This window comes from Nyctereutes procyonoides, unplaced genomic scaffold (assembly GCF_905146905.1).
Source record: "Nyctereutes procyonoides isolate TBG_1078 unplaced genomic scaffold, NYPRO_anot_genome, whole genome shotgun sequence".
In the NCBI taxonomy this organism is placed as follows: Eukaryota; Metazoa; Chordata; class Mammalia; order Carnivora; family Canidae; genus Nyctereutes; species Nyctereutes procyonoides.
The window spans coordinates 21,026,903-21,050,280 of NW_026575040.1; the positions used below are offsets into that span (position 1 = coordinate 21,026,903).

Below are 23,378 nucleotides of genomic sequence, written 5' to 3' on the forward strand. Positions count from 1 at the left end.
TTCAACTTGGCTTGCAAGCCCCTAGCATGGCAATAATTCTTCACAACCTCAAGTCCCAGATGGCCAGCCTACAAAATTGCTGAAGTATTACTACCCGAACTGCCTTTATAAGATAAAGGAATTTATGACTACATAGTCATCTTTTTCCATCTCTTTCTGGCAGCCGATGTCTTCATCTAAGAATATAAACTGTGCTCTCTTTGACTTAACACCCTTCCTCTATGTGAAACCTCTCTATGGGTTGCTCGGGCTTTTGGAATCCTGTCCTGTGGTCCCGGACTCTCCCCACTTCCTGGCATAACACTCTCCTATCTCATTTGTGATGCTGACATTTTGGATGATAAAAACTTTCTCATCACCTGCAGAAATCAGCTTCCACATTCTCAAGTGATGGTCCAAATAGGAATTTCTTTGTAAATGAAGTCAGAGCTTAAGTGCCCTCTCAGATGACAAAGGTACAGACACCCAGCAATGCGTTTTAGATTGAAAGTGTTTGGAATAAGGGAGTAGAAATTGAAGGGGGCTCCCCACACAGAGGTTATCTCTTAATTGGAGATAATTAGTCACTATGAAGTCAGTTAATTAGCAGTAAGTGTCTCTAAGTTATCATCATCATCACCATGGCATATGGTTTGTTTTATTATACAAATAATACATGCTTGTGATTTTAAAAAAGAAAAAAAAGGACATATTTCACTAGCAGGGTGACATAACATGCTGTCTGCATCTTGGAGTTTTTTCCATGTTAATATACATCAAGCATCAAGATACTTCTCATTCTTTACAAGGTCAGGAGACTCATCCATTGTCTGAATACATTATACATTTTTAACAAGTCTCCTTTGATGGAGTTTTAACCTATACACTGTGTTTCATGACACTGAATATTTAGGTTGTATACTAAGTTACATCTGACAATGGATGTCTAGGTTATATGCTATATTACATAGGACAATGCTGAGATGAAGTCTTACATATCCAAAGCATTATTCATAAAAGGGAAAAACAATGAAAGGAAGGATATGTTTATTTGATACTTTGGTAGATATTGCCAAATTGTCCTTGAAAGTGGTTATACCAATTTATACTCCCCTTTAGGGTATTTTGAAGGGTTTGTTTCACACTTCTGGAACATAGTAAAGTGTAGTTTATGGAGTTAGATAAATTGAATTTTTTTTCTACCTTGGTTCTCTTGCTCTATGATCTCCCTTCCAGCTTTAAATTTTGTTATGATATGGACAGTGAAGTTGCACTCAACCATGGAAGGCAGTTCTTAAATCAGGATCTAAGAAGGAAAGCCTCTGTCATCAAATTACCTTTGAAAACATCTTAAATAGTCCACAAAGTACAGTTTGTATACTTTTCCATCAACAAATTTGTGCATTACTATGTATTCAAGGAGCACCTGGGTGGCTGAGTCACTTAAGCATCTGCCTTACCTCAGGTCTTGATCCCAGGGTCCTAGGATCAAGCCCCCCATCACACATTGCATAGGGATCTCTGCTCAGCAGGGAGCCTACTTCTCCTTCTCCTTCCCCATGCTCTCTCTCAAATAAATAAATAAAATATTTTAAAAATACGTATTCAAAAATGATAAAAATGTATAATAATATGCAATGCAAATCAAGTAGTTTTGCAAAGGAGAATTTCACATCATTGTATTCTTAAAGATAAATCATTTTTTTCTTCAAGGAGATATTGGCACTATAAAGGAACTTTAGAATGACTAAACAATTCTATTCCCTTCTTTTATTAATCTAAGTGCCTGTGGGAAACAGAATCAATGCCAGTGATTCAAATGAAGAATAAAAGGACCAATCACAGAATGAGAGCTAGGTTAAGGGAACAAAAAAAGGATGATACGGTCTTAGAGTCTAGATATTGTGGGAAATGCTTACTATGTCTGGGGTTTAACTTAGGACCAAGTGTGACCAGTACTCGGGAAGAACTGCTATGGTGGCCAACAGAGCCATGAACAAGGGAGATACAGCTAGCCGGAGCTAAGGCACTGAAGCAGAAAGTGAGAAGAGATATCCTGACCTCCTTTCCCTTCTTCCATCTGACCTCCTGCAAGCCCAACCAGAAGCCTGCTGGCAAAGGAGACTGGATACAGTAGGCACAGGTCAGATTCCTGGGGCAGAGAGCAAGCCAGAGAAGTCCACTCAGGGGCAAAAGCTCTTTGAATGAATTGGCAAGAAGCATCATTGGCACTATTTAAATTTCTTTCTTTTTCTTTTTTTTTACTATTTAAATTTCTCTCTCCCTTCGCCTCTCTCTCCCTCTCACTCTTCCCGAAGAGTGGAACTAATTCAATGACTCTCTGATGACATTGTACTGTATATAATAAGGGATTTTACTAAAGAGCTCATTCCTGTTAGATGCTTTTTCTAGACTGCAAAAATAAACAGTAAAAGGAAATATAGGTTACATGTGCTCAAGCAGCTCAGTGTGAGAGCTTTCATGAAGTTGAAACTTGGATCAGCTTTCTAAAGAATGTGCTCCCTCTCTCATCACTCAATGCGCTGACCTGCCATCCCCCCAAAAAAGACCCAGGCATGTAATATCTGAGTTTTAAGCTTTTTACATATATGAAACAAGGGGATTGGATTAGCTCTCCAACCTGGCTGGTCTTCAGAAACTTAAGGAATCCCAGTGGCAATACAAATCCCCAGGTCCTTCTCCAGAACTACTAACTCAGAATCCTCAGGAGTGCGACCCTGGAATCTTTGTATGTAAAATACAAGCAAGTGATGTTGGCACACATCTGGGCTTGTGAACAATGTACTCAAAATTTACAAGACCCATTGCAGCCATTTCAGCCCTAAAATTCAATGACAACAACATAAAGTTAGAAAGTTAACCGAAAGAATCATTTTTATCACCTGATAGAGAAAATTAGGAATTAAGAGGTATCAAAAGTAATGTTTCTCTAACTTTATTCAAAAATGTTTTAACATTTACTTATATTTTTATTTTTTTTTGTATTTTCAGATTTTCATTCCAATATTGGTAAATAGAAGTGCATTGAGCATTTTGCATTTGTATTTCTACAAATTAGGTAGTGGACTCTGAGGCGATTAGTCATTAATTGCATCTATGTTATCATTAAGGAAGCAGCTATCTGATTAGCAGCATCCTTCTATTGCAATGCCGCATACAGTTTTACATTGACTGTATCAGGAGAATCGGTTTCTAATAAGTTTTTGAGCGCAACTACTGTGCGAACTTGGACAAAAACAAAACAAAACAAACAAAAAAACCCACTTGACCTCTAGACCCTCATTTCCCTCAACTGTTAAACGACAGAACTGGCCTAAATGATTTAAAAGGTTCCTAATAGCCTAGAAACCCATGAGAAGAAATGCCACATTAAATCCACATGCCTTCTTTTGTTTTCTGCTGTTGACTTTATTTTTTTAAAGATTTTATTTATTAATTCATGAGAGACACAGAAAGAGAGAGAGGCAGAGACACAGCCAGAGGGAGAAGCAGGCTCCATGCAGGGAGCCCAGACTTCAGACTCTATCCTGGGGCTCCAGGATCACACCCTGGGCGGAAGGTGATGCTAAACCACTGAGCCACCCAGGCTGCCCTACTGTCGACTTTAAAAAAGAGTGAGCATGATTTGTCAAAACTTCAGATACCTTGTGGCACAAGGAATATGACAAACAATTCTCTGAAAGGAATTTCCACTTCAAACCTGAGTCATCATCCCCCAATGCAATGGGGAAGGACAACAAGGTGGACGAAGTTTCTCTGAAGAGTTCTCTTCTAGGCTTGTTCAAGCATTCCTCATGTTTATTCAGTCTTGTAATCAGACTGTTTTTTTATCAACATGATTTGATTTACCTTGTCATGGGAATGACTCCCTTTCCCCAAACTACTTCTTTGTAAATCACTTACACTCACATTGAACAATCCCAGGGTAATCAAAGTCACCAACAGAATCCAACTACAGAAATAAATGATTACATTCATAACCCAATAATACTAAGCACAAAGCAATCATCAATACAGATCCTGAACTATAAATTTGATGTGACTCTTCCTTAGGCTTTAAGACATATAGAGTCTTTTCCATAAGAGAAGGAAATCCCTCTAATTAATACTTCACTATTTTAAGTTTTAGTTTAAGTTTTAGTTTAAGTTGTGAGCAGAAAATGAGTTACCCAAGCAGGAGGCCATAAGTGTCAAGCACCCATGTAAAAATTTAGTGTTGTAACAAGCAACATTTATGACAAAGTTCATGAGTGACATCAAAATATTAGTTTTGCTTAGAAATTTGTTTTAAAAATAATGTGACCATAGGAGGCTGAGAACATATTTAACTATGATCATGGTTAATTTTATGCAGCCAGATCAGAGCTTTACTATATTTGATCTTTATTTCTACATTGTCTATAGAAGTCATCAATGAACATCATGTGTCCAGAGACCTGCATTTAGGTCATCATGCACACATGCATATTCACACAGGCAAATGCATACATTTGTGTTCCTCCCAAGTAAGTGGCCAGAAAGATTTGTTTCTTTCCATTTCTTTTGATCAGTCCTTCTACCTCAAAATGTAGAACCTTCAAATTGTTCAAAGATAATTCCACTCAAGCCTAGCCTTTTGTGTGCTTCATTGCTAAAATGGTATGAATTCAGGATATCTGGACAAGCTCTGCTATCCAAAAACTATGCCCAACCTATTTGCCATGGCCCAAAATTCCTTCATCAAATTTGCCATTGTGTAACAGAAGAGAAAAGGCTTAAAAATGCAAACACTCCCAGGAGGTGCAGCTTATTAACCAAAAATCAATAATAATAAAAATCAGAGTCATGGTACAAAGGAATGTTGAGAAGACAAGACAGGATGAAGCAGAGAGCAGGTGTCCACAGGACATTTAATCATCAGAAGACACCACACGGCAGCCCAGGAGATTGGGGTGGGAAGGTGAGGAGGCAGGGGGAAAGAGGATGATGGAAGCCCCACTAACTTCTATACAATTTTGCCATGATGTTTTTCAATGATACAGAAGTGTTTTTGCTCACTTACTACGGTCACTAACTAAAATTTCTAACCCAATTCACCTTACTGCCTGAGATCAAAGGTCCCTGCAACCTAGGCATTTTTATCTTTTTTGCAAGTACCTTTTTATTGTTCACAAGAGGAGGGGTAATAATTAAGAAAAGATGTGGTTTATGTATACAATGGAATATTACTCAGCCATTAGAAACAACAAATACCCACCATTTGCTTCAACGTGGATGGAACTGGAGGGTATTATGCTGAGTGAAGTAAGTCAATCGGAGAAGGACAAACAGTGTATGTTCTCACTCATTTGGGGAATATGAATAATAGTGAAGGGGAATATAAGGGAAGGGAGAAGAAATGTGTGGGAGATATCAGAAAGGGACACAGAACATAAAGACTTCTAACTCTGGGAAATGAACTAGGGGTGGTGGAAGGGGAGGAGGGCGGGGGGTGGGGCTGAATGGGTGACGGGCACGGAGGGGGACACTTGACGGGATGAGCACTGGGTGTTATTCTGTATGTTGGTTAATTGAACACCAATAAAAATTAATTTATAAAAAAAAAAAGAAAAGAAAAGATATTCAAACCCTGGTTCTGCTTAAGGTGAGTCAGCTAGGTAAGTGACACTCAGCTCAATGGTCCAAGGCTTTGTCGTCCCATTGATAAAATGAGAATATAGCCTTAACCTCACTTCTTGGTTTGGATTCCCCAGCAGAGGCTGGGGCAAAGACATGAGGATAGGAAGTTTCTTTCTTTCTTTTTTTTTTTTTTTTTTGAGGAGAGGTTTCTTTGGGAGATGATCTAGAAGCAGGAATGAGGAACAGGGAGAATGACGCAGAGGAGGAGGAGACACCAACTTAAGGGTGCTTTATTGCAGACAATAGGGGCTCGACTCGGGACCTCCACAGGTGTGGTCTCCTACAGAGCAGAAGTCTGCTGTGTATACCTAAGAACCACTAAACACCCTTGTTGAGGGTGCCTGAGGGAATCCCTGAATGTCAGGGAGATTTCAATTTTTTTTAAATTTTTATTTATTTATGATAGTCACACAGAGAGAGAGAGGCAGAGACACAGGCAGAGGGGGAAGCAGGCTCCACGCACCGGGAGCCCGACGTGGGATTCGATCCCGGGTCTCCAGGATCGCGCCCTGGGCCAAAGGCAGGTGCCAAACCGCTGGGCCACCCAGGGATCCCATCAGGGAGATTTCAAAGCAGAAATTCGAAAGAATGAAGGCACCTGCTGAGGTGGGAGGCTATCAGTGAAGGATGAAACTGAGCTTCCACAGGGTGGTCCACCACAGCCACAGCTGAAATCAGAGGAAGGCTCAGGAGGGTGACATGAAATTCCAGAGACATCTGCTGCACCTCTCAAGTGCTTCAGTTGAGTAAGCATATACAAAGTGCTTACCTCTAATACATACTTTGGGTTGAATAAATGTCAGTTATTATTTTGAATGTTATGACTCCTTTTTATCCTCAAGCTTATTAATAGTAATAATTAACGGCTATGAAATAATAATTACTAACTAAAAAGTAATTGTCATTAGTCATCTATTTATAAATTATCTTTTCTGTGTCGACTCTGCTATGGTGACCCTGACAGTATACATTCAGGTACATGCTATTCAGTTGTTGTGGGTTTTTTTGTTTGTTTGTTTGTTTGTTTGTTCTGAATGAACAATTAATGATAATATTTAGTTATAAGCCACAAGGCTTCTCACAATAGTTATCTCAAGAAATAATGCTTAAATGATCTAAACAAGACTGTAACTTCATCAAGGAAAGAATCTATGTCTTTGCATCCTGTTTTCTCTCCTCCCAGAGTCCTAATTTTGAGCTCATCACACTTCTAAGCACTCAATAAATGTTGATGGACTTACTTAGTTCTCTATGTTGAAGCTGCCCTAAGGCAAAACAGTTAACAAGCCAGGGAGTTCAGGCAGTTGCATGTTTTTGTGTTTCATGAAAACATCAATAACTAGCTATTAATACTGTGTGGAGCAGCTTGTGCCCAGAGTCTTTCAAGGATTCAAACCACAAAAAATAATCACATAATTGATCACTTCCCAAAATGCATGCTGGATGGTAATTTTAGTTCAGTTAAAAAATATATAGGAAGGTAATTGTAGCATTTGGCTTTGGGCTCATGTTTCTTAGAAATTATTTAAGATCATAGGAAGAAGTCTTTATGCTTCTTAGGTAGATTGGTTCCCTACTGATTACCTACTGGTTCAGCTGAAAGTCCATCGTATTTTTGTTTTATTCTCACAAAGATACTCTTATGATCTCTTCATTTTCTCAGTAAGTAAAGTGAATCACAGAAAAATTAAACAACTTGGTTAAGATTGCACAATTGCAGGCTGACTCCAGAGATCATGCTCCTAACCACAATATTCTGCTTTTCACTGCTGGTTATGGTAGGCATCCTAAGAAATGCCAGGGTACACCGCATAGCCTCTACTTCCGGTGAGCTTATAACCTCCTGTGAGGAGAACAGTAAGCAAACAGGCATCTCCAATACAATGGGTTTACTGTTTGTTTGGACTTCATCCTAAAAGTAACTACAATGACTTCTTTTTGTAGTTTTGCAGATTTATATGTATCTTTGGATGCAGAGAGATGACAGATTGAGGGAGGGGCAAGGGGTAACAGGACAAAGAGACAGAAAGACTAGTTAGGAAGCTCTAACATAGTCCACACAAGAGATGGCAGTTGCTAGAACGAGGGTGGAGACAATGGAGATAAGAGAACTGTATTTGAGAGATAATCACGTGGCAAAAATGTCAGGGCTTGGGGCACCTGGTTGGCTTAGTCGGTTAGGTGTCTGCCTTTGGCACAGGTCATGATCCCAGAGTCCTGGGATTCAGTCCCACATTGGGCTCCCTGCTCAGTGGGGAGTCTGCTTCTCCCTCTCCCTCTTCCCCTCCTCCTTGCTTGTGCTCGTTCTCTCTCTCTCTCTCTCTCGCTCTCTCTGTCTCTCTCTCGTGCACACAGGCTCTCTTAAATAAATAAATAAATAAAATCTTAAAAAAAAAAAAATGCCAGGGCTTGTGAAACGATGGATTCAAACTCAAAGTCCTTGGCAGAAGTTTCCCATCAGCCAGTTCTCAGTCATGTGCTCAAGCCAAGACGGCCAGGCATGGGGAGAAGGAAGTTCCAGCTCCCTTCAGTTTCTGCAGTAAGATAAGGGGCACTCCTTCCCTCTAAGGGCTCACATACTCAGGAATACCAATAAGAAAGAAATTCAGATTATGGGTTAGAAAATAAGCAAATGTCTACTATAGAGTGACAAGGAAGGAGCCAAACAAGAGGATCATGGTGAGCAAACAAGAGGATCATGGTGTCATTTACTGAGATAGGAAACCCAGGAGAAGAAGCAACATTAGGAGACAGAAGAAGAAAAGAGTTCAGTGCTAGGCATGAGGCTTGAGAGAGATCCTGTTCAATGGAAGTCCTATACTCATTCAGCAATCCCTTTCATGGCTTTCCATGGTTACTAAGAGAAAACACAACAAAATCCCTAAGTGATCCACAAGATTTAGAAAAATCTGGTCTCTGATTACTATACCAGTTTTGTGTCACTTCATTGTTTGCCTTGCTTAATGTATGTCAGCCATACCTGGTTTTCTTTAGGTTCTTCAAACATATCAAGCTATCTTCTGCCATAGGACCCTGGTCCATGCTATCTTCTCTGCCTGGAATGCTCTTTTTCCATCCTCTTAGCTTAGTTCAGTATAATCTTCAGTTCTCAGATCAAATATCATTTACTATAGGAAGTCTTTGCTAACCTCAAAACTAGAATATGCTCTCTTAGCAAAATTATATATTACTGTAATTTTTTGAATTTAAATTCACCTCACCCACTTGACAAAGATTTGCCACCACTTTATCCCAATGCCCAGCCAGGCAATTTGATATTTACTAAAGAATTAATTCACTAGCAGGTGAATTGATGATAGAATAAATGTGTATAGTGGACTAGTCTTGGAGGGTTAACCCACAGACACTGATTTAGGACCATTAGCACACAGACAGGAACTCAAGACAAAGGAGCAAATGAAATCACTTAAGAAAGAATGAAGGCCGAAGAGCACTTAGGATCTGTTAACTATTAGCCATTAAGCATTTCTCAATTCAGGATCTTCCTGAATTGGAATCAACAGAAATTGGATCAAATAATTCACATTTTTTAACCGAGTACTCCCAGGTGATTTTTTATGCATTCTAAAATCTGAGAATAACCAACTTTAAGAACCGGCAGAGAAATACCTTGACATAACCCCAGAAGTTTTTATAGATCAGATGCTCTAACATCCAGGAAAAAGAAGCACAACCCACACAATTAGCTAAGAAAGTTTTGTTGTACAAAGAGCACAAAAGAAGGATACAGAAGTCCTAGGTTGATACCTGGTCCCATCACTTGCTATATGACTATATAACTACTGCTAATTACCTTGAGGTTAGAGACTTGAGGAGGTTGGCTATAATCTATCTCACTGATGTTCTATAAGGATTAAATATATGTGATAGCTAACTTTTAAAAATATTAAAATCGCTTTATGTGTTTAGAGAAGCCAAAAGGAATGCTGACCAACTTGGGAATTTCCTATTGGTTTCCCTCAGAAAATAAATACCACGCCAAGCATTCAGTGAATTCACATTTTCTGTGTTGTGTGTCTGCCCATGAGAGTGTGTGTATCTTTTTTTAAAAGGTTTTTTTAATTTATTTATTAATGAGAAAGACAGGGAGAGAGAGAGAGAGAGAAAGAGAGAGAGAGGCAGAGATACAAGCAGAGGGAGAAGCAGGCTCCATGAAGGGAGCCCAACGCAGGACTGGATCCCGGCTCTCCAGGATCACACCCCAGGCCAAAGGTGGCGCTAAACTGCTGAGCCACCGGGGCTGCCCGAGAGTGTGTGTATCTTTAATTATAATCACTAAAGAACAGAATTAGATGGCTAAAATCCTGGACTTTTCACAAGACATCACTAAGTATCTGAAAAGGCATTAAGAAAAGAAGAAGCTTAAATTACATCTCTGAGAAATAAGATCATTTTCAATGTCATTTATTATTGCCACTGTTACATGCAGTCAACAATTCCTTTTATCACAAGTTACACAGAAATGACACTTGGATAATCATGTTGCTGGTAATAATATGTTAAATGGGAGAATGATCCAATAGCTTGGGTGCTAGCCTATGATCTGAGAGAACAGTTTGTAATTACAGGTCTGCTGACAAGTCAGTGCTGTCAGGTAAATCAACATTTTATCACCTCAGGTCTCCATCTTATTTGGTTGAATACCAACATTTAATTTCCAAAATCCTAAACTAGGCTGCAGTAGGTAAGCACATAAAATCTGGAAGAGAAACAGTTCATTCTAAATTCTGGTTCTGCTACTTTTTTTTCCTCCCTTTACTTATGTCTGCTTCTCATTTATAAAATGGAGATAATAGTACCCATCTAATATGGTTATTTTGAGGGTTACATGACTACAGCGTAAAATATCTAGAATAGTGTCTGGCACACAGCAAAGAACTTAATAAATGTTATCCATTATTAAACTACCTACCTTATAGGGTTCTTAAGAAAACATACTTGTGTGCTTGTGTGTGTCGATACTACATTTTAAAAATATACCCACACAAACATCAAATTACATACTTCAAAATAAGTACTACCCTTTTTAAAGTAGTAACCATCCTTGACCTGGGGAAAAAGTGAGGGATAAGTTGAGGACAGTAAGGATTGTTAGAGGAGTAGGGAAAGATACATTTATTCCTATAAAATGGCATTGCTTAATATATTTTTAGGACCCTTTGGGATTGCCTACAGCGTCACAGCACAGTTGTTTGAATCTGCTAAATGGTAGCTACTTTATCCTCTGAAGATTTCTTTTATTTTGAGGATTAGCTGAGAGCCAGCATGAACCAAATTTGATGAATGAAATAGTTGACAAGATTCTGTAACATATTTTCCTTTAAAAAGGAGAAGCAGCATGCTATAAATTGAAATAAGACATAAGAAGTCCGTTAATAGGGGATCCCTGGGTGGCTCAGCAGTTTAGCACCTGCCTTCGGACCAGGGAGTAACCCTGGAGTCTTGGGATCGAAGCCCACATCAGGCTGCCTGCATGGAGCCTGCTTCTCCCTCTGCTTGTGCCTCTGCTTTTCTCTCTCTCTCTCTGTGTGTGTGTGTGTGTGTGTGTGTGTGTGTGTGTGTCTCATGAACAAATAAATACAAATCTTAAAAAAAAAAAAAAGTCCGTCAATGCATGTAGTTCTATCTGAACTTATAGTCTATGGAGGCAACTTAAGTTAATACCTTAAACGTGAAGAATAGTTCTATTTGGGGTCAGGGTATCCCAGGAACCTAGGACTCAGCCTCAAGTCATTCTGACTCAATCTTTGAATGCCAGCAGAGCAAATAAAGCTTTTTCTATTTTGTAATCTATTTTAGAGACTCATTCCTGACTTTGAACCCTCGTTCAGGTAAGTAGGTCACTTCTTAATAACTTGTCTAGTATATAGGTCCCTCTGGGATTTGCTTTTCTCTTAAGAGCACACATTCTGGGATGTTTAGAGGCCTCCCAACACCCTAGTCCTTAGTCCCTAACCAAGTAACCAAGGCCCTATCAGCAAAAAGCGACTTCCTGCCCACCTCAGTCCTCAATACTCTTTGCTCCTAGCAGTTCTCTACCTCCTTAACTGACACCCAGAGTTAGACTCCCAGATGATGTTTAGTAGTCACCCATTATCCAAAATATTATCTCTAGGTGGCAGATTTTCTCTGCCACATTGGACTTCTCCCCTCACTTGCTCCTGAGCTTCAGATCCTGAATTACCTCAATGGGTACATCTATTCTAGGTCCCGGTATTTCCCATTTTAATCTAATCAATAACAACTGATTAGGCTATACATTACTGTGTCTTACATCAGGCTCAGAATTTATTTCATTCCATGTAGAAAGCTCACAACTGAGTAACAATTTCTGTAGAATATCTCTCTCATTTTGAACGTGCAGGAAGAACATGGGCAATGACATCAGCAGAAACAAAGAAAAAGCTATTTAGCTGAGATTTTGACATAACACTCTTGAATTTCTGAAATTCAGAAATTTGTACTGCAGTCTCCTAATACAATCTGGAAATCACCATTTTTCATTGTCAGTTAATATTTTCTTGAAAAACGTGTTCCATTTTTAGCTTCTTCACAAAGATAAGCATTCCAGGTATGTAGTTTGGGAGCCATTAATAATCATAATTAAAATCTTTGAACTCCACATTTTTATTATTCCTATTAATAAATGGCCTTTGCATATCCTTGTGTATTTCTTCCATACCTCCTATAGAATGGTTTCATTCCGCAAAAACTAGTTATTAGTACCTCTTTACCCCTAGTAAAGTCTTTTAATATGACAAGGGTCACCCTTCCAGATTTCTAAACTTCTTAAAAATGTGATACTACCTCTTACCCCAAATCATTATTACTCATTTTGTGTTAACAGATATCACTACTATAGCAGCTAACACAAAACTGGCTGACCAAGAAGCACATGGGCCATGCCCTTTCCTAAGAATTGCCCACAAATGGAATGGGATGTCACAGAAATACCATCAGACTTTGATTCTGTCAGATATACATCGGATTCCATCAACATTCTTATTAGCTGTATGACCTAGACCTGGTTTTGCTTCTCTGAGATTCAGTCATCTCATTTTTTAAAGTGTGGAGATTAGATAGATAGATAGATAGATAGATAGCACGTGAATATATATAAAATCTTCCCAAGATTATAGTGAGAATTAGGTATGTCCTTAAAACTTCTAGAATTGAATTTGTTAGGAAGATATTAAATATGTATTGGTTAATTTTCTCTTAGTTCTATCTCACACCAAATATACTTTGAAACCTTCAGCTTCACTTAAGAAACTAAAAATAAGGGACGCCTGGGTGGCTCAGCGGCTCAGCATCTGCCTTCAGCTCAGGGTGTGATCCTGGGGTGCTGGGATCGAGTCCCGCATCAGGCTCCCTGTGAGGAGCCTGCTTCTCCCTCTGCCTGTGTCTCTGCCTCTCTCTCTCTCTCTCTGTGTGTCTCTCATGAATAAATAAATAAAATCTTTTAAAAAATAAATAAATAAAAATGAAACCAAAAGCTAAAAAACAAACAGAAAGAAAAGGAACAAAGGAAAAGAAAAACAAAAGAAAACCTTCAGCTCCATTTGGAACTAATCTTATATACACCACCATTATCTGTCTCCCTCCTCAAATGTTCTTTGAGTTCCCAGTCCTGTATTCTAGAAAGATGCAGAAGAATTTCCCCTTGTGCATTTGGGCTTTAGGTCTAGCAAGAAGTAGAGATGCCAGCTGATTCTGCTGCTTCTAGGGGCCCTTGCCCACTTCACTCTTCACAAGTCTCCTTTCTAGATCATGGTTTATTTCAAAAACCAAAACAACCACTTTATATTATAGGTAATCCTAAATTACTAAAAAAGCAAAAAATACTAAACTAAAAGTTTATTGCTATGCGTAACTTTTTGATGGAACATTTTACAAACAGGTTGCTCTCTACTATGATCAGTACTGCTATGCTTACTTTGAGTAAAGATCTACTACTACTACTATTACTACTACTACTATTACTACTACTACTAATAATAATGAAACAACCTCAAACTTGCAAAAATAGATTCAATGTGGGACATGTAGGATGATGGGAATTTATCTGTAGATAAAATATGCATTGAATGGTTTCTACAGCAAAATCTCCTAGAACTTTTGAAATAGATGATTTCTAAAACTTACAGTTTACACACACTTTTCAAGGAATATATCTATTACTTTCCTATGCTTTAATGTATAGATGGTACCAAAATCTTTTTTATAAAAATAATAACTTACTGCTCTGAAGAACAAGGAAATCATTCTATATCTGTTTTTAAGTTATGAAAATTATTCCTTGGATTCCTGGCTGGCTCAGTGGTTGAGCATCTGCCTTCAGCTCAGGGTGTGATCCCAGGATCTGGGATTGAGTCCCACATCAGGCTCCCTGCATAGAGCCTGCTTCTCCCTCTGCCTATGTCTCTTGCCTCTCTCTCTGTGTCTCTCATGAATAAATAAATAAAATCTTTTTTTGAAAAAAGAAAATTGTTCCTCTGCTTTCTTATGCCAATTCTATCTCTTCTAATCTGAAAAGAAGAGAAAGTGAAATATTTGTGTGGGCACATGAAATATTTGCTACATAGTGTTTAGTATCACTCTTTAAATGTGTTCTGATGATCACCTGCACTAAAAGTACCTATGGGGAATATTAAAAAGGCAGACCCCATCCCTCCTGACCTGGACCCTAAAGTTTGAGAGGCACCTCTTGATAGATTTGGGCCCGAAGAGCCCCAAAACTTAGCTGTAATATTTATTCTTCTTAAACATTAAGCCTGGAATTTGAGTAAATTCAACTAAGTTTTTGTAGATGTATAGGTTATATCATCATAGAATAGCTAGCCTTCTCACAGATGTGATTAAGCAAAAGGAGGAGAAGTCATGCTTTCATTCTTAATCATGCTTTGCCTATTATATTATGTTAAAATATATGTAATTTTAAAATGCCCTTTTGTTTGAAAGAAAAAAAAAAACTGAAGTGTATTTGAATTTTATGAGTTATCCACCGTATGTGAAACTAGGTAGCCCAGCAACATAGGCTAGTGTATATTTATCTAGTAAACAAATATTTATTATTTACTCTTAGCCACTGACCTAGGTTCTAGCATTATAATAGCAACAGAAAGAAAAATCCACTCATTGACTCTACCAGCCAGTGCAGTAGCAGAAATCTACATTAATCAAATAATTATATACATAAACATAAATTTACAATTATAATAGGTGCTATGAATTGACCTAGAATTCCTGAGTTCCTAACTCTCCAAAGCTGGAGGAAGTCCATTAACCAAGTAATTTTCACATGTAGCAAATTGTACATGTTATCTCATTTGCTCAAAGACAGCTAGTAAGTCTGCATTTTTTTGTGAGTTTATAAGAAACTTCACTGTTCAATGATAGGGCACCAACTCAATAAATTATGCAATAACTATAGTGGAAATCTCTGTGTTACTAAAAATAATATAGCAGGTAACAGCATAAGATATATATATTCATGAAATATATATATCATGAAATACATATTATATTATTATTACATATTATATTATTATATAACATATATTTTCATGTAAAAAAAGCAAGGTGCAGAACATGAATATATGAAATGTAATACCATTTAACGTTAAACTTAAAAAGAAAGGGGAGGTGTATGTGTGTTTATAGAGTGTCAGGAAGAAATTATCTTTCTCTGAAGAAAGCTGTTAATTTTACTTTTCACTTTGGAATTTTCTGGATTTTATTTTATTGTGTGTGTGTGTATGTGTGTGTGTGTGTGTGGTGTTATTTATAAGGGTACACATAATCCATCAATAGCACATACAGTTTTGGATAAATATCCATAGGCCCCAATACAGAAGCACAAAATCAACACATTTAGTGACCAGATCCTAATAATGAATAATTTTACAGCAATTCTTGTTGGAAACAACAAGTACTACAAAAAGTCCCCAGATTATTCTAATAATTGGCCAGATTAGAAACCACTGGTCTAATGTAATAAAATCTCAGTTAGGAAAATATTTTACATTCAATTTCATATTTTTGAAGCCAAAATATTTCCACAAAGTTCTAAAACTATCAGAAAACAAAATGCACACCATGGTAGAAATATCATTTATTATGCTAATTACAGATGTCATAGACTCTTTCAGAATCCACAGACTGGGAGACATTTCAAAACAAAACAAGATTTTGTTCTGCTAAAGAAAATTTACTTCAACTTGCTGTTAGCCTCTTAATTCCAGATCAAGTATACTCAGACTTCAAATACATCATCCTTCAAGCTGCTATTATACTGTATTTATTGAGCTCAACAAGCCTTGATTTATAATATGTACTGGGGACTTGAAGCAAAAAAACTGAGAATGAACTATTTTATATCAAAACCAGTGCCTTTCATATGATTACTGTTTTTTAATGAAAATTTTAGTTGTAATAAACCTGTGGCTAATGCTATCCCTTATTCATCATGTTTTTCCACCTTAAAACACGAATAAACAATCTCTGAAGTGAGTAAGCATATAGCTTTTCTAACCAAAATAACCATCTGCTTAACTCTAAATCCAACCCTTACTATCTGTATGACACGGAGTAAATTATGCAAGTTTTCTGCAGCTTGGTTCCTCACTGGTAAAATGGAATAATAACGGAATCAAATTCATAGTGGTATTGTAAGAAAAAAATAAAAACAGATAAACTGCTTGGACAGTATCTGGTATATAGTAGTGCTCAATAATAATTCAAAAAGATAAATACACCCCTCTGCTTATTGTAACATTATTTATAATAGTCAAAATATAGAAGCAATCTATGGATAAGGAAAATGTGGGGGATTTGTGGGCATGTGCACACACACAAACACACACACACAAATATTATACAGCCATAAAAAATGATGAGATCTTGCCATTTGTGACAATGAAAAAGTCAGAATGAAGAAATAAATCAGTGAAATAAGTCAGAATGAGAAAGACAAATACCATAGGATTCCACTGATAAGGGGGATCTAAAAAAAATGAATACACAAACAAAAAGCAGAATCAGACCTACAAATACAGAGAACAAACTGATGTTGACAAGAACAGAGAGGGTTAGATAAAATGGGTGAAGGGGAGTGGGAGATATCAGCTTTCAGTTATGGAATAAGTAAGTCATGGAAATAAAAGGCACAGCATAGGGAACATAGTTAACGGTACTGTAATAGCACTGTATGGTGACAGATGGTATTTACACTTGTGGTAAGCATAGCATAATGTATAGACTTGTCAAATCATTATGTTGTACACCTGAAACCAATGTAAGAATGTATGTCAACTATAATCAAATTAAAAAAATTAATATAATAATAATGATGATCTTTATTTCTAACCATACTTCTGAACTCTCAAAATATAAAGTCATAGTCTTAGCAATTAAGGCCACAGTTTAGATTTTGATTTGACTTTGAGGCTTGTTGTGTTTTTTTATTTATTATCCTGATTCCCTTAATTCAGGCTTTAATTCAACACATTAACTCAGTGCCAATTCTGTATAAAGCACTGATCTGGGGATAGTACAAATGAAAGAATTAAAAAGACAAACCTCTCATCTCCAGATTACAGTTTAGAAGAGAAAATGAGAAATGTGCACAAACTGAGATTATGCCATAAGAGGCAAGTATCTGGGAATTCAGAAGAGACAACAGTTAATTCCAGTTGATGGGTGGTACAGGGCTAGAAGTGGGGGATCGGAGTTGCTATCAGGGTGTGGAGTTCAGGCCAGCTACACAAAGGGCACCACTCAGCAGGGTTCAGCAACAAGGGAAGAAAATGATCTCCTGGAGTTTCTGGCTACACATGTTCCAAAATCTCTTTCCCACCAGCATGCTATTCAAGGTGAAGGTTCTCAAGAACATTATGACCAAATATTTATATCTATAAACACTAGGGTCTTTAAAATTCCTCTTTACAAGGACCCTGAAGACAAAAGTTGAAATAATTTACATTTGTGAGCTTAAAATTCCATAAAGCTCTATCAGGGAAACAGCATCCCATGGAGTTTTACAGCAAGAGCTCTACAGTCTAATCTTGCCAGATTAGTAATGGAGAAAAGACAGCACTGCAACCTAATGCTGACTAGGTAGTCACGGAGAGGAAAATCTATTGGCATCTGACCAAAACCCAGAAAGCAGATGGCCATGGGCACAAAATCCATCATGACAATTGTCACCTCACTGGGATGCTCTGAGCAGTGAAGGGGCCTGAAAATGCCCTTCTTTGGCTGCCCTTCCTCCTGAGGCATATTGGTAGCACAGGAGGGAGACAACTGCCTGGCTCCTGCCAAAGGGAGACAAGATGGCCTTTAAAATCTAGGCTACTGCAGCCTCCTGGGTAGTCAATCTGGTGCCTTTCAAGCAACCAGAGAGCATCTTAAAGATGTGTGTCTGATTTCCTTTAGATAGATGATCCCCAACAGATTCCATTCAAAGCTGGCTCAAGGATAACAAGCCAAGTTCCAAGATGGTGGAAGGGGTCGAGGTCCTCATTAGCCAGGGCTAGTATGTCAGGTACATGATACAACATTGTTTTACCTATTTTAGGATTCTTAAATTGGTAATGTGTAGTCAACTAAGTGTATTTCTGTTCTCTAAGGATAAGTGTCACTGGTTGTTGCTAAGGTTGTTAACTACTTGAAGGGTCAATACTAATGGTAATCTATTTTGTAGACACTAATTTGAAATTTTTAAAAGTTAATGAAGATACTTTTTTGTAATTTTTATAATGCTGCCTAATATTTCAGATACTTTAACCACTTGGCATTGAAACATCTATTGCATCAGAACAGACACACTTGCACGCATACTGGTTAGTCTTACTATGCCTTCTGTATTTTATTTGCCCACAGCAAATAAAATACAAATAAAAATAATAAAATACAAATAAAATGCAAATAAAAATACAATGCCAAACTGCTGGCCTTTATCCCAAGAAACATTAACTGAGTTTCAGTAATAAGGATATTTAACTATTAAACATCACTCTTAAATAAGATAGCTATTATTCCAATATGAATTATTATTTCCATAAAATCTTGACTACTCTGCACTTTCACATCGGTTTTAATATAGTTGAAAACTGCCTCCTGAAAATAATAACAAAGTCACAGCCAATGCACTCAAGATCCCTTTGATTTAGGTTGTTCTTTAATTACATAAGGTGTGTTGTTTTATATAGACAGAGGTTATTTTGTTTTTTGGGGTTTTTTTTTAGAGCAGACAATCTTGTTATTCCAACTGCCTTAGGTCCTGAAACAATTTAACAATAAAGTTTTCTGACTATTCAAGAATCCACCCCATCGATGAGAAAACGACCAGTATGGAGTAGTGTATTATCACAATTTTGTTCAGGACAAAATGATATAATCAGCTTCTGCCTTCAGAAATTGTTATATTATTTCATAATGGCAAGTACCAGTTGATCACATAAAAATATATACCTTTATGAAATATTATGCAAATACTTTAAAGATTACAGGAAAACTGTAAAATACATAATTCATTACAACTGAGATAATATCAAACTATCCCAGGGATATAAAGTGATAAGCATGCAAATAAAATAAATGGTAAGGGATTGGGGTAAGTGTGGGTGAAGTTCAGTTAAAAATAAAAAGTAAAAAAAAATGTTTTTATTTATAAATGGCTAATTTTTACAGGTGTATGATCCAAAATTGTTCTCTGAGAAAATCAAATAAAATTGTAAATAAACTACTCTTTTCATTTCCATAAGGGGGAAGAGAATTCCACTCTTTAGAGGGGAAGCTGACTCTACTCAATATTGACTCCTACTCAAAGAGTGACTCATGACCATTCAGACATGGCCTAGGGTTTGGGCTCTATTATACTCCCTCAGCTGCGTCAATAAGCAGTGAAGGAGGTAATGCTCTTTTATGGGACTGGTTAGGGTTGGTTGTGCAGACCCACCTCTTCCTACTGGCAAGCTCCAAACTATAGATTTGATGGTAAAGGAAGTGGTAAGTCTGGGAGATCCATGCTTCCTAATTCTTTAAGATTAACTACACCATTCTCCTCATCCCTATAAACCTAGGAGAACCAAGGAACAATCCCAGGCTGCTCTTTGACTTTACTCACTTTTTTTTTTTTTTTCATGATGGATGCAACAAAGTTGGTTAATATGAAATGGGGTTAGTACCAATGCTAACAGAGAAATCTTGATCCACACCTCATTTTAGTATGTACTATTTGAAAACACTTTGATTTTAAATTATCAAGCCCAACTTGTTGGGGCAGCAGAGTAAAATAACACCCTTCTCAAAATAAACATGAAAATTTTGTGCAAATACATTCTTTCTCCCAAAAGTCAACACAGAACATGCTCTAAAGAATCACCACTCAATGTTAAAACACAACTATCTCAAAATGTAGCATGAAAACATGAGTACCTCCAGCCAGGATCTTCTCTTCCAATTCTGCCATTTGTTGCTTATAGGCTTTTAAAGCTGCTTCTTTGAAAGAGGGACGGATTCTCTTTGGCTTTGTGATTTCCGCTGGCTGTTCAGGGATGTTTTGGTTTTCATCTTCTTTTATTTCCATTTCAGCTGATGTTTCATTTAATGGTTCCAATCCCCCTTCACTGACCACATCATCTCCCTGCCCATCATAACCCTCATCTTGTGGGGTTTCATAGGGTGTTTCATATGAAGGGTGATCATATACCTGCATTTGTTCATCTGTTTCAGTTAGACTAGTCCTGTTTTCTAATTTAGCAAGGACTTGTTCCATCACTTCAACATAATCTGTCTCATTATCAGCCACTGGTTCACTATAGTCCTCCTCATCCTCTGCTTTGTAATAAAAAGGCTCTGTGTAGACATCAGAGTCAAGCGTGGTACTTGATTCATTTGCAGTTGATTGAGATAATGTCCGAAATCTCCCCATTAAGGAAGAGCCACTGTCTTCATATCCACTGAGACTCTGTGTACTTTTGTTCCATACCACTTCCAAGGCTGATTTAGCCCTTTGTAATGTAGATCCAAATTTTGGGAAGCTGAAAGCCTTATCAGAAAGGTCAATGCTTAATCGACTATGCCAAGATTTGGGTGGGGCATCCTCTGAGTCATCACTTTGCAATTCACTTTGACTTCGATACCTTATGGGCAATTGGTTTTGATTTTGGTACAGCTCATTAGAATTAGCTTCCTGATAAGAATCATATTGGCCAACCCACTGGCCTTGTGGTTCATTATCCAACCCAGGGCATGGAGATGAGTTGTCATCTTGGGTGAAATCATAGCTCTCAGAGTCATCCTGAAGGTCACTGTGGCACTTTCCCAAGTCTTCTAGGTCTTTATTATAAACATCTAGTTGTGTATCAGATAGGCTGTTTGTGTCATAGTCAAAAGCTTCCTGGGTGGATGAATCTAAACCTAAGTCAGCTTTTTCTTCTACTTGATTCCAATCCTTCCATGGAGAAATATCCTCATGTAAAGAGAGCTGAGAATCACTGTAATGACTTTGGTCACCAGATGCGCACACCATGCCATTACTCATTCCACTCTCCACCGTTTCTGTGTTCTCAATTTCACTCTGCCCTTGGACACCCTGAACAACCTCATTCAAATGTTGATCCTGCAAACTGTCATACAAGGTGGGTGTGCCTTCCTGTTTCCTCTGCCAAAGTTCCCGGTCTGAAGATGACAGGAGGGAGCTTCCATTAGTTCTAGTGAAAAACTGATTTTCTGAAAAATCCTCTGAGTAAGACTGACACAGTTTGGAAAAATCTGATTCAGAACGACTAAGTTTAGCAGTGAAAAAATCACTCTGTGAATGCCAGAGGGGTGTAGCATCTGCATAATTGGTTGTAGTTTGTTTTTCCAAATTATCTGATTCTGGCAATTGTGAGGAAATTTTATCATAATCAGATTTATTTGAAATTCTGCTGCTACTAGCAGTTTTATTCTTGGCTCTAGCATTGTGTGATTTTGAACATGACTTGGAAGTACTTCCTTTTGTTGGAAACTCTGACTTGGAAAGCACAGCATAACTGTTTCTATTGAGGTCAGATTCCAGCTCTCCATCACTGTCATCCGGTGACTGCCAGTTATTCTTCTTGCTTCTGGGCTCTGGAGTAGACAGCTTTATATCCATGCTTTCATATGTCTGGGAGGATGGTATCCCTCTCTCTTTTCTTTCTCTTATGTCATGAGTAAGAATATCTGTTGAGATTCCAATTCCTGTTCCTTTGAGTTTGTATGATTTTTTTAAGACCGAGTCCCGTTGCTGAGGGGTTTCAAAGTACACAAGTATGGGTCGAGGCTTTGCATTTGGGCAGTCCCTCTGGTGTCCTATCCTTTGAGCAAATTCAATTTTAATAGCATTTGGTGCATCCAAAAAGCCCATTTTATCTATTAGAATTTGGTATACCACACTTTCAACGTATTCAAATCTTTCTTCAGGCACATTTAGAAATCTCAGGCTTGCCTTGCTACCCATATGACCTAAATGTTTAATATAATCATGGATATCTCTGGTTTCCCTCCGAGACTGGACAAACCCTGTGCGTAACTGTTCAATTTCACTTTGCACGACCTCCACACTGCTGGAGATCTCATCGATGGAATGCTTGAGAGCATTGACATGTCCTCGTAGTTCACAAAGTTCTGTTTCAATCTGACTTATACCCTGAAGTTCCTTAAAGATCATTTCCATGACATCATGTGTTTGGCTAATGCAGCCAGAGGAACTGAATCCTGGCTCCAGAGCATTTGTCTTTGGGTTTCGTGCAGTTCTGTCCAAAGATTTACTTCTAATTCCCCAGGTTTTCTTCATTGTGCTCAACTCTGAATCTGATGAGACACACTCCTGACTCTTTTTCCATTTTCTCAGTTTTCGTAATGCTCCTAGTTTTAAGCTATGTAGAGTGCGTTCTCCATCAGAGCTGCCCTCAGAAGGGGCCAGGCTGCTTGAACTCTTTCTATTGCGTCTAACTGGCATTGTGTGTGTTGATTGTGCCTGGTTTTCTGTACTACTCCTTAGTTCATTGAGTGATTCTGAATAGGAACTCTCAATTGAAGATAACTCTTGAAGCAGATCCTCATTATCACTGTTGGTTAGGTTAATATTCTTTTGTAGGCCATTGGCAATAGCTACTCGGTAACTGAATGTTGGTGAGAGGGAAAATTCTCTATTAGCCTCTTCCTCTTCAGTGGATAAGTTGCGTGTAGATGAACACTTTGCTATCTTCTTTACAGTGCTTTTTAAGGTATTAGAAAATTTGGGGGTTTTGGTCTGGCCAGCAGTAGGAAAATCTTGATCCTTTTTCTGCTGACGATTTTCCTTTTTTTTGGTTGTATTTCCCAATTTCTTTGTAAACATTCCTTTGCAAAGCTTATGTATGTAAGGTAAGATCAGGCTCTTGAAAAGATTAGCCACCATGGAGAGCAATTAGTACATACTTTTCCGCCTGAAGGAAGTAAACAAGGTTTCAGGATGAAAATCTGTAAATCCAAGGTGAGCATCTCTGTTCAGATGTTCTGTGAATTATTGAAAATAGCAGGAGGGGCAGCCATAGCTCTGCTGCAGTGTCAATGTCCTGTGAAAACCAGAAGCAAAGCTCCATTTATGAAAGACATTCTCTCCTGGAGAAGAGGTTCCATGAATCTCTCTCATTTCCACATGACTTCATAGAGTATCTAAAAGAAAG

The 23,378-nt window shown here is 37.9% G+C and overlaps 1 protein-coding gene across 2 annotated transcripts in view; it reads right to left on the reverse strand.

Moving 5' to 3' along the window:
- Positions 1 to 23,113, reverse strand: part of UNC13C (unc-13 homolog C) — a 546,797-nt gene extending 523,684 nt beyond the window's left edge. The window contains exon 1 of one of the 2 annotated variants that reach the window (XM_055319980.1): positions 20,119 to 23,113. In XM_055319980.1, the coding sequence (XP_055175955.1) occupies positions 20,119 to 23,110 (2,992 nt within the window). In that variant the 5' untranslated portion in view covers positions 23,111 to 23,113. The remainder of the gene's footprint in view (positions 1 to 20,118) is intronic. The other variant, XM_055319979.1, reaches the window with a different exon arrangement.
- Between the last annotated feature and the right edge of the window lie 265 nt (positions 23,114 to 23,378).